The sequence below is a fragment of the Antechinus flavipes genome, chromosome 3 (assembly GCF_016432865.1).
Source record: "Antechinus flavipes isolate AdamAnt ecotype Samford, QLD, Australia chromosome 3, AdamAnt_v2, whole genome shotgun sequence".
Taxonomy (NCBI): Eukaryota; Metazoa; Chordata; class Mammalia; order Dasyuromorphia; family Dasyuridae; genus Antechinus; species Antechinus flavipes.
Window position 1 is genome coordinate 456,351,107 of NC_067400.1, and position 18,435 is coordinate 456,369,541.

Sequence of the window (18,435 nt, forward strand, 5' to 3'; positions counted from 1 at the left end):
ATGGTTAGTTTTAGTAGCTACTTGAAGTGCTTTAAGACTCAAGTTGTTCTATTACCATTCAACTTTGTATAGCTTTGACATCTGCTATTTAATCTTTAAGAAAAACAGAAAATGAACCCTTTCAATATCTTACCCCCTTAAAAAAGGAAAATAGAATACTTGTCCCTATTACATGCCTTGGGAATGTTCTTTTTAAGTTTAGCCAGTAGAATTAAACAATAAAGAAGAAATGGTTTTCTTAACTTCAACTTAAAGACCCCCAACAATTTGAGTCTGGCTAACCATACATTTTGTATTGGTAGATGAATATATAATTAATAATCTTAATACTAATAGCTTATTATTAATTTATTATATAAGAATTATAATGTGATAGTTATATAATCATGCAATACATAATAAAAATAATAAATCAATATATAATTAAAATAAGCCACATAATCAAATGATCTATATGGCCCATATTTATTCATAAATGTTTTTGAACTTGGTTTCTAATTTTACAATAAATAATTTTAAATGATTTAAAATATTTTTTAAAAATTTAAAATTTTAAAATATTTTAAAATAAATCATTAAATTAATCATAGAATAATAAAATGTAAGAGTTGTAAAGAGGCTCTGGCAATTATCTATGTAAATGGTTCTCATTTAGTAATTTGTGAATTCTTGAGGGTCTGAGACAATGATCCAAAAGATCCAAACTGGAAATTCTCTATTGGTGTAGTAAATAGTAAATAGTAAATAACTGCCCAATTATATTACATATATTCTTCCTCTGTGACAACAAGCTGTGTACATATTAGAAATATTAAGTGTTTTTTATACAGTAGTTTAAAACTATCATGATCAAGTATGCAACAATTTTGATACTTGTGCAGTGATTACATTAAACTCTGCTTCTAAATGCATTGTGTTCTTATAATTTCTCAACATGTCATCAAATTGTTTGCAAGATGCCACAAGGGTTTGACATTATATTCCCAACATCTGATGCAATAAAAATTTTATACCCACATTTATGTTCTGCATACTACAGCTTTTTCCTCTTCTATATTATCCTTTAATCATGTGCCCCATTAACTGTATATTCATGTGACTAAGATATCATAGTCTACATTCTTGCAGTACAAATGTTAAGTTGATTGAAAATCATGATTACTAGGACTACACATTATAAGCCATTTTGAAACTATCACAGACCATGATAAATATTCTGCAGAAACAAATCTTGTATTGCCTCTCACTGCAATTTTTAAAAACTTTCCATTTTAACTTGTTTTCCAATTTTTTTTAACTTTTGTATTGACTGATTTTCAAATGAATTGGTTAGTTGTTCAGCAGAGTTTCTGTGAGAGTGTTGCTGGTATGGCAGAAGAAAACAATGTCATACCTAACAATTGCCTTACAAAGGTTAGTTTATATGTAGAAGTAATACATTTATCATTTAATACAATATTTGTCATTAGTCAGTAGGGAAAAAAATATTTTATATCATACCTAGCTATTCACTTTTGTCAATTAGGTGAATAAATTTTTTTAATGAATTTTTTTGTCTCAAAAAATAACATAAAATTCTCTTATCATTTCTCACATATTTACATGAGAGAATGTCTTCATTTTATTTTTATTTCATATCTAAATATAGAAATAAAGTTGATTTGGAACCACGTTTAAGACTGTCAAATATTAGAAACTCTTGTTCATTTAAAAAGTTCAACAATGAAATTGTTTACATAAGATTACTATATTAACTTGTATTATGTAACTATGATTAATTTATAACTTGTTTCATTTAAAATATTATTTGATATTTTACATTACTGCACATATACAAGCTATATCAGATTGCTGGCTATCTTGGGGAAAGGGGGAAGAGAAGGAAGCAGAGAGAAAAACTTGGGACTCCAAATCTTTCCAAAAATGAATGTTGAAAATTCTCTTTATAAAGTGATAGGAATAAATAAAATACTATTAAAATAAAATATTATTTATATTCAACAAAAATAATTATAAGATAAAAAAATTTAATATGAAGTCTTGCAAATAGAAAGCATATGAGATTTTATTGTAGTACTTTTAATTCTTACAGAATGTCCCAAAAAAAATTAATAATAATAGCATAATTAAAGTTTTATAATTTTATATTTAGAGTTTTAATAATTTTAGATAAGATAGAATTTCATATTTTATAATTATATAATGTAATTCTGTATTTGGTACTTTGGAGGGCAAACGTTATCACTATAGTAAGCATTTAATGAATAAATCTAAAAGAATGTTATGAATAGTATCTTAATCTTGGGATTCACAATAGGTTTTTTCCTGTTATTATTGTTGAAATGATTCATAAACAAAAAACATTGGTAAACAATTGATTAAAAAAAAACTTAGAAATGTTAAGTGACATGTCCATTTGGTAAATATAGTTGATAGACTTGGAGGTCTGACCTCAGACATTTACTTAGCAGTATAACTTGAGCAAGTGGCTTAATGTCTCTAAGCCTCAATTTCCTCATTGGTAAAATATGAATAATGATAGCATTCACAGGGTTGTTGTGAAATAGTATATTTAAAGTGCTTTCCAAACGTTATAGCACTCTATAAATACTAGCTATCCAGAGGTCCAAGGTAACAGGCTATGTTAATGATAGTGAGGACTTAAACTCAGGTCATATGACTCAAAATCAAATTAAGAAAAATGTAGCTTGTGTTTTAGAATTTGTATTTGTGGATTATCTCTTTCTTGCATTGGAAATTTGCTTCATTATTTTCCACTGAAGTGAAAGCTTTGGTATAATTTTAGCTAAAGAAGGTTACTAAGGTCTTAATGGAGCCCAGCAGGCACTGACTTTTTTCATAGCTATCATAGTTAGCTAAATAAAATGACCTAGAGTAGGGTGTCCAGGTCTCTGGGTAGATTCTCTATGAAGGATGTATAAAAGAACATGGACAAGAATCTCACAGGAGCATAAAGCATGGATGGCTTGTGATCTGCAATTGTGGAGGAAAGAATAACTCCTATTTGTAGAGAACATTTTAAAGTTTTCAGTATTTTTCTCACAACAATCTTGTAAGGGTGGTAGTGCGAGTATTATTTTATAGTCATTTTAAGATTGAGGAAACTGAAGCTCTTAGAATTTAATTGATTTGCCCATGGTCACAGAACTAATAAGTATTCGAGATAGGATTGAAATTCAATACTATATCCACCAATCCACAATGGCACAGATTTACTGAGGCATTTAAGTATCCTGTTAGCCTGGAAGAACCTTAGAATGGAAATTAATTCTTCCTTTTTCATTTTGTTTAGTTGTAAGCATAAGTTCAGATAGTGTTCTTGGATATCACTCACTGCATCTATTTACTTAATACATAATTGGAAAAAGAAAAAGAAATGAGAAGTGGAAACTCAAAGTAATTTCTGGATAGTTTCTTTTTAAAAAAAAAAAAAGTCTGTGATTAGCAACTGAGGGAATGTTCATCAATTGGGGAATAGTTGAATAAGTTATGTGACAAAATATTATTGTGTTGTGAGAAATGATGAAAGGCATAGTTTTAGAAAAGCCTAAGAAGACTTAAATGAACTGGTACAAAGTGATATGAGCAGAACCAGGAATATAATTTAAGTAGGAACAGTAATATTGAAAAATATGTTATCCACCTATATAGAGAAAACTAATGGAATCGAAATAGATATTGAAGCATATTTTTCTTTTTTTCTTATCCTCTTCTCAAACATTTCTAATACAGAAATATGTTTTTCATGCCCTCATATGTATAATGGATAACCTTGCCTTCTTAATGCATAGTGGAAGGTTAAAATTGAAAATAAACAAAATATTTAAAAAGAGGAAAAAAATGGTCAGGCAACCTTCAACTGTATAAACATTTATTGAAAAAATTCATGCAAAGACAACTTTAAAATAAGCAAGTGAAGAAACAAAAAGCAATGGACTGAATAGTATAGAAAGCATAGAATATTTGGTCTCTTCATAGATGGCTGAAGAGTAAAATTATTTTCTTTCTTTTGCCACTCAGAAAACTGAACTACACATAATGTAGTGTGATATAAAGGAAACATAATTAGATTAGAAATCAGAAGATTTCTAACTCCAGGGAGTTCCAATGTTGAATGTATTGTTCACTATCTGTCTGACTTGGGGCAAGACTCTGGGTCTCACTTTCCCCATCTGTAAGGTGAAAAAGATTTATTTTATTTTTTAAGATTCCCGAGATCATTATTATGGCCCAGTATGGTTTTGGTGACTTTCTTAACAGTAACAAAAACAATCGTTTCCAGACAGACTATTTTATAGGAAGGGGAGGGAAGAAAGCTATTCTTTTATTCAGAGAACTCAGACTGCTAAAGTAGAGGAGTGGAAAATTAAACTTCATGTGAGATTTATTTTTGGAAATCACCTCCTGATAATGTTAGAATAAGGAAGTGGGAGCCAGTGAACAAAGAAAAAAATTAAGTTAAATAAAAGTTATGTAAATCCTAATCCAAGGTATATCCCTTTTCAATACTTCAGTTTAATTCAGCAAAGCTTTATTGTGTTTCCTTTGTGTGAAGTCTCATGTTGGGCACAGGAGAGTCAAAGATAAAATATAATTTTTGTTTTACATGAATCAATAAGGGAATGAACATTAAATGCTTCTTGTTTGCAAAATATTAGGGATAATACATACTCACATGTTAATAGGGTATCATTACCCTATATAAGGAAATTTGAGATTAAAAAATAGTAACAATTAAAATGAAGGGGAACTATGGAAAGTTTCACAGAGGAAGGGGGTGATTGTTAGACTTCAAAAGAAGACAGCATTTTTTGTGAGAGGAATATGAGGAAGGTGTACATTTGAAGGAAGTTGTGTGTGCGTGACTATGCAGATAGGAGATAGAAGGGTGAGTTTGGGAAACAGCTAGTAACACAGTTTGGCTAGAGGGTAGTATTGGTAGAGGAGAGCAATTGAAAAAAAGGCTGATTAAATAACTTTCAGGAGGTGCTATAGCCAACACTGATTATTTAGTAGTACTTTCCAAAAGTTACACTCCACAAACAGATGAGATGTTTGTGATGAGATGATGATGAGAATTTAAGGTTATTTTCATATTATGGTGAGATATTAGGGTAGGATGTTAATGGAAATTAATAACTTAATATCGTAAAAAATAAACTTAGCCCTGAAGTCAGGAGGACCTGAATTCAAATCTGGCCTCAGACACTTAACAATTCCTAGCTGTGTGACCCTGGGTAAGTCACTTAACCCCAATTGCCTCAGCAAAAAAATAGAAATAAAAAAATAAACTTAATCATTAAGATGTTCTCTTGACACATAGACTTAATCACTATAATATGTAGATAGGAGTATCATGGCATTTAGAGAATTAATAACTTTGTTATGCATGTAGATAAAATAAAGAGAAGAATATGAGGAGGTAAAATCTCACATTTTTGTCTCATAGACCTATAATCCAGCATTAAATTTGCTATCTTCCTCTTCTACCATCTGTCATAGTGTATGAGTTGATGTATTAAGGTAAAAAAAATTCTTCTCCCAAAGTGGGATCAACATATATAGTGCTTTCTCACTCCACCTTTATTTTCTGGATCTATAGTTAATGAGTAATAGAAACAACTTCAGTTTTCTCATTTGTAAAAATGGGACAGTATTTAAAGTTTCATGAATCAAATTATTTTTGTTAATAAGTCTGCCAATAATCATTTATTAAACACCGTGTGACAGGCATGCTAGAGGCTAGGAATAAAGAGAAATATAGAGAGAAAGTGAAATACTTTTTCCCTCAAGGCGCATATGTTCTAATATGAAAAACATGTAAAAAAGTAGGTCATATATAAGAAATATTTGGAGTAGATGAAAAGTAATCTCAGAAAAGAAAACATTAGCAACTGAACAGATCAAGAAAGAATTCCCATGGAAGGTGAGATTAGCTCTGAGTCTTGAAGGAAGTCACTGAATAGAAGAGGTAAAAGTGAAGAGAGAGCATTCAAAGTTTGGGGGGAAAGTCAGTACAAAGGCTTGGAGGTCGGGAATGTAGTTTTATGTGAGACACCAGACTAGAGGAGATGGACCCATAGAATGTGTGGGTGGAAGTGATGCATGAGAATATTTTGAAGGTAAGAAGAGGTCTGCTTATAAAGAACTTTAAAGAAAAAATACAGGACTTTGGTAGGGAACCACTAGAGTTTATTGAGTTGAGAATGTATGTGACGTGGTCAAATTGAATTTTTAGCATGTCACTTTGGCAGCTGAGTAAAGAACAGATTGTAGTGATGAAATACTGGAAACAAGGAGACTAAATGAAAACATTATGGCAATAAGTCTAGACTCGTGATGATAATGGTCTGAACCACAGAGGTGGTTTTATAAATGGAGAACTATATTGTGAGGATAAATTGACAAGATATGTCAATAGATTGGATAAATCTAAGATTGAAGAGTTGAGGATACTACTGAGGCTGTAATTGGGAGAAATGATGTTGTCCTTGACTATAGGAAATTTTTAAGAGAGGAGAAAGATAATGAGTTCTGTGTTGAATATGATGAGTTTCAGGTGCCTATGGAACATTGAATTTGAGATGTCTAAGAGTCAGTTGGTGATGTGAGACTTGAATTTTCAGAGGCTGATACTGAAACTATGAGAACTGATGAGATAATCAAGAGGTAATATAGAGTTAAAGGAGAAATATGCCCTGGGCATGGTGTGGGTAAAGAAACAGCAAAAGATGCTGAGAAAGAGAGGCCATACAAATAGGAAAAGCTTCAGAAAAGTATGATATTACAAGAACCCAAAGGGGAAGAGAATTCAAGAGGAGAATGTGATTGCTGTTGGCTATTTGAGCAACATAACTGGGGATTCTCATTTTAAGAGAAAAATGAGGAAAATTCAAGATGAAAATTTGTTCTTTAGAATGATGGTAGAATTGGAAGAAGAAAAAGATGGGGCAACATACAAATAATAATTGTATTTTTTCCCTCAGGATCCAGCTCAGGATCAAAATTGAAAGGACCTGAACTAAGTTTAAAAGGCACACAACATGTCATTCAAGCAGACCAGACGTTATATCTTAAATGCAGGTAAGTGATGGGGTTGGTTTGGGATAGTGATTTAAGCCGATACTGATTTTACTTCCCCCACCCGTGTTTAGTCATTCCCTGGTACCATTTTAAATTAGTCTCTTAGGAAAGAATGGTATATTGAATGATTTTCCCCCCCAGTATCCAAGAAAGGTAAATGTTGCTTTAAGACACCAATTCAGTTTAATTCTGTTCAATCCAATTGAATAAATAGGCATTAAATGGCCTACTATGTGCATGGAAAGCACTATGCTAAGTGCTAAAGATACAAAGATGAAAAAGAAATAGCCCCTGACCTCAAAGAATTTATATCCTTTAGGAAGAAATAACATATAAAGTAGTGAGTAAATACTACATTGCATTTAATATATTTATATATATATATGTGCATATATATATAAACATATATATATGCTTGTGTGTTTGTATATATACATATATACATTTGATAAGTATAAATACATACAATTATATGTAAGCATATTGAAACTATACATACACATACACACATATTTATGTATGTATTTACATACATAAAGATATAAATGTTTGTGTATGAGGAACAACAAGAAGAGAAGGCTGGCTAGAATGTACCATGCATAAGAAAGAATACAGGCTAAAAAGATGTTTGAACTACATTGTAATGAACAATGTCAAATGAGCAGTCTGTATTTTAGCCTAGAATCACTAAAGCTATTTCAGTGGGGGAGTGACATGGTCAAATTTGTGTTTTAAGAATATTGGTTTGGAATGACTACTGTGGAAATATGGTTAATATGATTGTACAGGTATAACCTATATCAGATTGATTGCCATCATGGGGAGGAGGAGGATGGGAGAATAGGAGAAAGAAAAAATGGAAATTAAAATATTATAAAACTAAAGATTGAGAATTAATAAATAATTTTAATTTTTAATTATTTATTTAATTAGATTTAAAAATTAAAAAAAAATTTGGTTAGACAGCTGTAGATAGAAAAGATGGACTGACAAGGAGGGAGGATAGAGGTTGAAGTTTAACCGGGAAGCTATTGCAGTAATTCAGGCAGGAGATCATGATAGCTTTATCAATTATGGTAGTTATGTGAAAGAGAAGTGCACAGCTTCAAGAGATAATAGAGATGGAATTGACATCTAGGCAACTGATTGAATGTGAAGGATAAAAGAGAATAAAGGATTGAGAATAACTACAAGGTTGCGAATCTGCTTGGCTAAAAGGACAGTGGTACTCCTGAAAAAAGTGAAAAGGCTAGAAAGAGGGGACTGGTTTGGGGAGGAAAATTATGACCTTTGTTTTGGACATGTTGAACTTGAGATATTCATTGGACAACCAGAGGAGGGAGATAATCAATGGGCAGTTTGTAAAGTAGGATTGGAGTTTACAGAGTTAAAGATTTGATATGTTGAAAACAGCATCTTGAAAACTGCTCAAAGAGCCAGAGAATTGAAACAGAGCCCACTGCATACCTGCACATAGAACATTAGACATGGATGGTAATCCAGCAAAGAGACTGAGAAACAGTTAAGAGGAGAAGTAGGAGAGAGTTATGCCATGAAAATCCATGGAGGGAAAGATGTCAAGGAAGAGGACATGGTCAAGAAGGAGATCTGAGAAGAGATCATTGTATCTAGCAATTAGGAAATAATTGGTGACCTTGGATAGCAGTTTCAGTAAATTTTGAATATGGAAACCAGACTTCAAAGTGTTAAGGATTGGAAGATGAGGAAATGGAACAGAGAGATTTAAGATAATAGCTTGAGGAGATAGCATGATTAAAGGAAGATTATTTGAGTATAGGGGTGATTCATGCATGTTCCTAAGCAGCAGGGAAGGAACCAATAAAGAAAGATCTAAGGTCAGAGAGGGAGGAAATAATTAAAGGGGCAAATTCATAGGGAATATAGGAGGGAAAAGCATCAAGGATACAAGAAGTGTTGGCTTTGGCAAGAAGAGTTCAACTCTTTTTCTGTGATTGGAGAAAAAGAAAAAAAGAATAGAGGATGGTTTGGGGGGATTTGAGCTGGAGAATTAGAAACATGAAGGAGTAACCAGGTGGTGTTTATTAATTTGATATAAAGCAGGAGTTGGGATCTGTAAAGTCCCTCTGTAAAAAGGGAGAGAAAAGGGGAGGTGTAAAGGACTATGGAATGAAAAGGTTTTGGTTTGTCAGTTTTGAGTTGTTTGGTTGTTTTTTTTTTTAAATAACAGACTAAGGAGAAATCAACCCCCAACTCTCTTTGACTCCTTATTTTAAGCATTGTTTTTAAAAAATGTATTGCTTTTGTGTGAAGAGGAAGATGTCTACAATTAGAGAGGACCCCAAAATAGCGGTCCAAATAAAAGAATGGTTGGGAACTGAGGCTGTGCCACAATACCCAGAGGTAATTGTTTTTTGTTTCCTTATCTCTGATTGCAGGGGGGAAGTGGCCCATTCATGGTCTTTGCCTAAGACTGTGAGTAAAGAAAGCAAAAGACTGAGCATCACCACATCTGTCTGTGGAAGGAATGGTAAACAGTTCTGTAGCACCCTGACTTTGGTCAAGGCACAGGCCAACCACACGGGCTACTATAGCTGCAGATACTTATCCACACCTGTTTCAAAGAAAAAGAGAACAGAATCTACAATCTATATATTTATTAATGGTAAGAATACCTTTTTCTAAGTGTATCCCAACTGGTCACAAATTAAGCATATGTCTTTAGAAATGGCAAGATTTCTATTTGATGTGAATAAGATTAATTGCATTATTGGATATCATTGAAAGAAGAACTCATTAAAGCATTAGGGAATGGTGGAATCTATCTTTAACATTTCCCAAAGGCTAAATGATCTTTTTATTTGATTTTCTTGAGGCCTAAATTTGTCACTTAGAGTAAATAACCTCCAATATATGTTCATTCCTCTATTTGTCCCAAAAACGATTATTTAGATATAATGCAAGTCTATTATCCATGCAAATTTTTTCCCTAACAACTTTGCCACTGTTTTTATTTTAGAAGCTCTAATATGTGGTTTTGTTTGCTCTTAATTTAATAATCATCTTGAATTTTCTGGCATGTCATAAAATATATTCTATGTCACTGACTTTTAAATTGAGTGGTTAAGCATTAACTACTGAATTATCACAAAAAATACCTTTGTAGATAGAAAGCTAAAAGAGGACTACTTTTTGTTGTTGTTCCTATTTTTCTTAGATTACGTTCTATTGACAGTGGGCATATGTGACATGACAGAGAGAAAAATCAAACAAATTAGAATATCAACTTTGTAGAGCCTGAAGAAGTACAAATTGACAAATTTGGAATTTGTCTTCCAGAAAGAATATGGAAATTGAGTTGCTATAATTTCATGGTTACTTACTTTTGGGGGTGACTGATATACTCAGGGCCTTAAGTAATACTGAATAGAACACTAAGTTGTTAGTGACCTTCTATTAGAGATCTCAAGCATAGAAGATAGCCAGAAACTACCATCTACCCCATGTGGATCTTATTCCTTATAAGCTTGCTTTGGAGAAGCACTGAGGAGTCAGTGGTACTTGACTAAAAAGGGATTTATATCTTTGATGGGATTCCTGCTGATACACTACAAGGGAACACACCATCTTTGACCATTAGTACACTTATTTACAAGTTCTGTTAGCATTTTTCAAAGCTCCTTTCTTTGTGCAGCCCTTTTATTCTTCCTGTCTGAGGTAGGATGGGGTTCCTATCTCAATTCTTTGACAATTATATTTGTAATGAGCATATTTATCCTGGATTTGTATCTCTTTTCTTTCCATTTTTCAAAAAGAGAATTCAGAGTGGAAATTAATTAAAATGCTAGCCTAAAGTGGAAAACTTCAGTGAAAAAATGATTTTTGTAAGGGTTTTGAAAGATATGGAGGTATGGGAAGAATAGAATGGAAGCTACTCAAAAGCAAAAGATCTCATTGAAGGAAATTTGGGGAATTCAGAAGAGAGAAAAATGGACTAATGGAATGAATGGAAGCCAACAAGACTGCTATGGTTGATGCTATGTAAGAAGCTTTTTCTTGGAAGGGCTAAAAAGAGATTGGGGTACCTTATTGCCCCCTAAAGATGTTTGTGGGGCAATAATTTTATAATAAGAATAGGGAGGTGGTATAGAGGGCAGAGTTCTGGGCCTGGAGTTAGGAAGACTCATCCTCCTGAGTTCAAATCTGGCCTCAGATACTGACTAGGGACTTGGGCAGGTCACTTAACCCTGTTTGCCTCAGTATCCTAATCTATAAAATGAGCTGGAAAAGGAAATGGCAAGCCATTTGAAAATCTTTGCCAAGAAAACCCCAAATGGAGCTGTAAAGAGTCAGACATGATTGAAAAATAACTAACAGTTTTAAAGCAACTCATATTGTATAGCACTTCATGTTTTACAAAACATCTTCCTCATTCTGTTTTACTCTATTTATTCTCTAAGAGACCAAAATTACAAATCAAAGAAGTTATATATCACTCATGGTCACACACTAGTGAGCTTCAAAGCTAGGATTCAAACCAAGCCTTTAGAAACTGAAGTCACAAATCTTTTCATTGCAATATGGCTACTGTTTATCTACTGTTGCTTTAATTTCCACTATAGTTATTCATGTTTTCCTTCAATTATTTTTCTCTCTGATTTCTACATTGACATGCTCAAACTGTCTTAATGGCCAGGTAGTTATTTGCGAAGTAGCTTGTATTTTGTGCATTTTTTCAATGGAGCTAGCATCAGTGACCAACTTTGACTGGAAACTCTGCCTCCTAATGTGACATCATGAAGAAATACTCAGCCTTTTTTTCTTGTGATTGCTAAATCTTGCATGATGAAGCTAAAATCCAAAAGTAGAAAAATGGATGGAGAAGCTCTACAGATGACTGCAGTTACTTTGTCTCTGACAGAGGAAAAGAGGTGTGGAAGAAAAGGTATTTGCCAAGATGTAGAAGGTGCAGAATAAAAAAAAAAGACATTATCAAGAGAAGGAGATGAATGATTCAAAAAAAGGTATAAGAACCTTTCATGGATTAGGGAAAGTCATACCATACTTTATATCCAGCCTTATTCTTCTTATCTAATTACAACGCCTACTCTCCAGGGTTGCTGAAGCAGGAAAGCCCTTCCCACACTTCCCTTATGAGGGAAAAGTTGAAAAATTCTTTCTCTAAGACAAATTTCAGAGAACTTCCTTATAAATATAGAAAGGATAGGTAAGTATATTACCTCATTTAGACACACCTAAATAATAGAAGTTCTTCCTCTACCCCTACTCCAATTAACCCCAGCTACATTTTTATGTTACATATACAATTAGTTCCTGCCTACAACTCTGCCACAGTCTAACTTGTAGATTGGAGAACTGAAAGGAATATAAATTCCTCGTTTCACACTTGCCCTGCTTGGAAAATGACATATAAAACACTTTAAATGCTAGAGTATTTCATAAATGTCAGTTACTTAAATACTTTACCTACTTAATTTGTATTTGCATCACAATATTTTTAATTGCATGTACTCCATAACCAAAATAACAGCTCCAGTATATGAATGACTAGCATCTTGTACAACCTTCCCCCATCCAAGTGAAAATTTCTTCACAAACCATAACATAAAACATAGATCTTTGAAACTCAAAGTGAATTTTTAAAAATGTAAGATTTAATAAGCCGTTCATATTAGAATGGGATATTAAAATTAGAAGATAGCAAATAGAATATTAAACTGGGAGTCATGGAGATCTTAATGTGACTTAGGATAAGTCATTTAACCACTCTGAGCCTCAATTTTGACATACACAAAATGGGGTCAATAATTATTATTATTAATCAATAATGATTAATAATAATATTGATCTTTCAAACATTGTGAAGCCCCAGTAAGCTAATTGACTGAAGAAAACAATTCCAAATTGGTTTCCTAGGCTTCATAGGTACTATTTGAGCAATAGAAAGCAATGCTAGTCAAATCACAAGTTTGGATTCTGCTGGCAGTATACTTATTTTCTCCTACAGTACACTGCACATTTTCTTCTCAATGGATATTTGATTAGTTGATTAATTTGCTATTGCATTTAGATTATTTCCTCTCTAGTAAAATATTTTTGACAAGGAAAATTAATCTTATGGGTTGTAATGATGTAGGAAATTTGCATTTTCTTTCTCTTCAAGTAATCATTCTCTTACTCTTTCCTTAAATTGTTTTATCTCTAAGGTTATGAATGTGAATGTATCAAAGCATTTTCATACCAGGTTAGATATTTATACAGTTAGCTTAACTTAAGGTTGAAATGGTACTGTTTGAACTGAAACTATAACAGAAACTATGGAAAAATAAGGAAAAATTTTGTAGTCAGCACTAATCATTAAGAATAGTTGGCTTTAACTACAGACAAGTTCATGTTTTTCTCTAAGGGACCATGGTTTAAAACATCTTAAATTTTTTCTTCTCATAAGTAAGATTGTTTCTTTTCTTAAAAGTCTGTTTGCCAATCTCTTTTTTACTTTCTAGTTTGCATTGCAGGGGGTAGAACACAACAAATTCAAGAAATGGAAAATTTTATGTTATCTCTTGTTTTAGTCAACTTTCCATTAGCTCCACACAGATAAGCTGTGTGCTTCTTTCCTCTGTTGGAGAGTGTCACAAATGAAGGAAAAGTGGGTACTCTATACAGTGAGTAGATAGATGTTCGTCTTTATATAGGAAAATACCACCAACCGAGGGTGTTTAACTAGGAAACCCCCTACGGAAGGATGCTCAGAGTTCATTTGCATGCCTTTATTCAGGATTAGGTGGGAATGGAAAGTATCCTTTCCCTATCAGGATGCATATGTAGCTTTAGCTATTTTGTGGCTTTCTGAAATATACCCACGTGTTTCCCAAAGATGTGCTTTTCTCAAAGTAGGTTTAATTTAAGGAAAAGCACAAATGAAACCTAATCTGTTGTAATCTCTTCAATTTTTGACATCATAAAATCAATTAACCTATCAATCAGCAAATGTTTGCTGTGCCTCTATTTTATGCAAGGCAATGTGCTCCACAAGGAGCATTCATTATTATAGAGCCTAATGAGAAACTTAAAAGGGAACTATCAAGTTGTAGAATCCTAGCTATTAGGAAAAACTGTCTATAATGAATTTTATGAGGTTGTAGAAATTCACAGATTTAATGGATGACATGCACCCACATCTATATAAAGGATACACATATATTTGTTGTGTATATATACATACATATACACGTATATACATATATTTATACATACACATACCTGTGTATGTATATGTATATCTCTTTCTCTCTTCCCTCTGTCTGTCTAATTGCTGCCTGAGGTACTCCCTAAATGCATGCCTGATACAAATTAAGAGAGTTTAGCTTAAGTGAATTTTATAATATGAATGTGGCATTGCAAAGTAATACTCATAGAAACTCAGCATTTTTATAGGATCATATTATAGAATCAATGCATTTTCTCCTATGGAACTTGAAAGTTGAATTAACAGTGCCCTATATTTCTCATGGGAGTCAGTTTAGCTTGGTGGATAGAGCGGTTTTCAAGATCTGCGTTCAAGTTCTTCATTGAACTTGAACATACTAACAAAATCACCAAGGGCAGATCACTTAAGCTCTCAGTAGCTCTCTGGACCCCAGGCAACTCAGAACAATGAATGATTTTTTCCTATGATGCGGTGGACATTGTCTACTCCATAAATACTCATTTGCTGATTGATTTATTAAAGCATTATGATTATAGATAAGGGTAGAAATGAAAAGAATAAGCAAATTTGCACATTTACTGTGAGAAACCTTGTGGTTTTAATATTCTTTTCCTCCTTAGTGAGCTGAAGGGCACTTACCATATGTAAATATGCACAGGATCAAAACTATTCTTTCACTGCTGAAAAGGAGGTGTTAATGTTTTGGCTTGTTTGGCTGACCTGTCAGACACACTGCATTATGCAATGTTATTAATGCAGTTGGGCAGGGAGAACTTTGCATGACTGAAAGGACTCCCAAAGCCTCTAGAAATTTTCAACAGTGTCATTGTTTTGTGAAGAGAAACTTTGAAGTGAAAACATTGGTTTTATTCATGGGAAATTCCTTAGGAAAAACAGGCTGAAAAAGTTTACATTTTGTGGGAAGAAAAAAATTAACACACACACACACACACACACACACACACACACACACACACACATATAACCTCTCCAAACTTGTAGCCTCAATAGTTAGATAAATTTCTTGTAATTGGGTTACCTAATTCTGTAAGGTTATGAGCCATTAATGGCCTCCTTGTTTCCTCTCTGCAGTCAATTTCTAAAGTTTATGCATTAAAACCCCCCCACCATATTTTCAAGCATTCATTTTCTTTCTGTTAGTCTTCTTTTCATAGTTGTCCCTAATTGTTCATTTCAGCTATTTCCCTCACTCTTTGCTCTTCTTTCCTGATTTCTGGAATGTTTTTCTCCCTACTTTTTCTCTTTCAGTAAGAACAAATTTCCAAATTGTCAGTTATGATATTGTTCAAGATCACCCACTCTCTACTAACCACTAAATTGAATGAGAAATAAATTTGTGAATTTATCTGTGGATGAGAAAGAAGTTTAAGTTGTTTGAAAAAAAAATTTGATACGTTTCTCTTCTCTGAGAAGGCTGGCCTCTGCTTCAGAAGTTTAAAGGAACTAGGTATGCAAGAGAACATTCATGTCTGTAATGGCAGTAGTGGATGGAAAGAATCAGAATATGTAAAATTCAACCTCTGGTAGTCCAAGAACTGAGAATTTTCTGGTCTTGTTGTATACAATCTAAATTCAGAAAAGAAAAAATACATATTTACTCCTCTGAAGTTTTACTGTTTTCTGGGAGCACCCGGATCAGTTTCCCTCATCCAGCAGGACAATACCAAGAAATGGAAAGTTCAATCAAGTGCCAAATAGTAGTCAAACTGGACTCAAAAGAATAGGAGAAGCATTGTTGTCCGAGGAAAAAGAGCTCTAAATTTCGGGTCAGAAGACCTGGATTTAAATTATGGATCTGACAGTGGTTACTTTTTGTGACCTTTGACAAGATGTCATTTCACCACTTTTCTGCTTAATTGAGGGGATAGGGATGAGATAGTTAAAGCTTCCTACCTTCTCTCAATCTCTTCAGTCCTTGCCTCAGACTTTTGTGTTCACATAGCTCATTCCTAGAATTTCATTGTAAGTATTTTTTGGGGGGTCCCTGCCAGATCTTCTGACCATCCCTTAATAGAGGAAAAGGACTTAATGGCACTCCCAGAGCTCCATTCTGCCAATTTTGAGTGTGTCAACCTGACAAGCCAACATCGATAATTCATGTTACTTACAGTATAATTATGTATCACATGCCACTTAATGCACCTCATATAAATGTTGATACTAAATGAAAGGAACATAGGGCTGAAATAGCCACACAAAGTGAATTTTGGAAAGGTTATTTACAGGAGATTGAGGTATACTCTTTGAATTCTGAACACAGAGATGGAGTCTAAATGAAGGAAAATGAAGTGTTTTATTTCCCACCCTCCTTCCCTCCCCCCCGCTCCTCGCCATGTAAGATGATTCCAGATTGGAAATGTGAAAGGTATAGCTACTTTTATCCCTTATTTTATAAATACTTTATATAAAAGTATAAAATATTTATAAAAGCCTGAAGTACAAAAATATCTTGAAGTGTTTATGAATAAAAATAAATGGGGAAATTTATCCAAAAAGGTGAAGGAAAGAGAAATGCTTTAAAATTTAGAAAAAATGTTATAAATTTTTGATACTTCATAACTTTCTTTTGGGCAAAAAGTAATTTGGCAGGGAAACAAAATATCCTTCTTACTTAAAGATGAAAAGGCATTGTACTATTTATTTGGTAATCATTGTAGCTAATCATTGGTTCTACTCACTATCAATACCAACAAAGAGCAAAAGGTATTCATTAACATACATTTATTGATTATTCATTAACATACATTTACACTTACTGATGAAGACTAAAAGGCTTCAGAGAATATGAAAATGGTCTGGTAAAGAGCTGAGTGGTGCACAGTGCTAAGGGATTCAAAGAAGGAAATGACTGTTTCAGTGGTTGCTTCTGTGATCTTATATCTAGTCCAAGCTTCTCATTTTGCAGCTGAGGAAGCTGAGTTCCAGAGAAGTGGAGTAATATATTCACTGTCAACGATAGCAAGTGACAACACTGAAATATGAATAATAGAAGAGTTAGTTTAAGTGAGACTAAGATTGATTAGTAAAGATTTCACAGAGAAGACTGCATTTAATTTAGCTTTGAAGGACTTTTATAGTTTAGTATAGGAGAAGGATAATCCAAGCAAAATGAGAGACATAAAAAAAGGGATGGAGATAGTTAAACAGTATATGTTCAGGATAGTAGTTTGCCTATAAGATGAGGTCCATGTAGGGGTGAAATGAGAGATAAGACTGGGACAGTAAGGGAGAATGTTAAATTTTGAAAAATTTGAAATCTAAACAGAGGCAGAAAAACTGATGCAGCAGAAAATGGGAATTTTGGGATCCATTGTAGCTTCTTGAGTTAGGTAGTGATAATAGTGAATACTTATGGGATATTAATATAGCATTATAGGTACTACATGATAACATGCAATGATAGGGACTTGAAATAGGATATTGATATCCTGATTAAAAAGGAAAGGACAAATTTAAGATATTGCATAAAAGAATTTATATTGATTTATTTATGTACTTATATACATATACATGTATATATTATATTTTTATTTTTTACATATATATGAAAACAAAGATACCATAACATTGCTTCAACAAATGTAGGTGTATTTGGCCATATAGTCTTTCCATATTATACACATGTAAAGATTATGTTTTGTTTACTGACTGTTACATTTTCCTAACTTGTTCTCTGTCTGCACTGAATTGAAACTCGAAGATCTGGATTCAAATCTCAATTCTACTGCTCTCTTGACATCTCTAAGCCTCAGTTTGCCATCTGTAAAAAGTTGGGATTGTATCAGTGAATCTCTCCAGTTCTAAAATGTTGTGCTTTTTAGATCCCAAGAGCATTTGTTCAACATCAGCTTAATTCTTTTTGGTAGACACTATTCATATCAACTGTATGAGACTCGGCCATGTGGCAGGTCACTCTGCTATTGTTTTTGCTGTTATTCTCTAGATTATGAGTTTCATTAAACTTAAAATGGCATCTTACTGTGTCCTTTTGGAGTATGTCTTTGATCTACTCCTAGATTCACTCACTGTCATGTAGTTTCTGGGTTATGTTCCTGATATCTATGCTAAATATATGCTAAAATCCCTGAAACTATGTCATT

At 33.1% G+C, this 18,435-nt stretch overlaps 1 protein-coding gene across 1 annotated transcript in view; it reads left to right on the forward strand.

The window, feature by feature from the left end:
- FLT1 (fms related receptor tyrosine kinase 1) overlaps window positions 1–18,435 on the forward strand; it is a 174,844-nt gene that overhangs the window by 15,393 nt on the left and 141,016 nt on the right. The window contains exons 2-3 of the mRNA XM_051986524.1: window positions 7,008–7,104; window positions 9,522–9,748. Coding sequence (XP_051842484.1) covers window positions 7,008–7,104; window positions 9,522–9,748 — 324 coding nt within the window. The remainder of the gene's footprint in view (window positions 1–7,007; window positions 7,105–9,521; window positions 9,749–18,435) is intronic.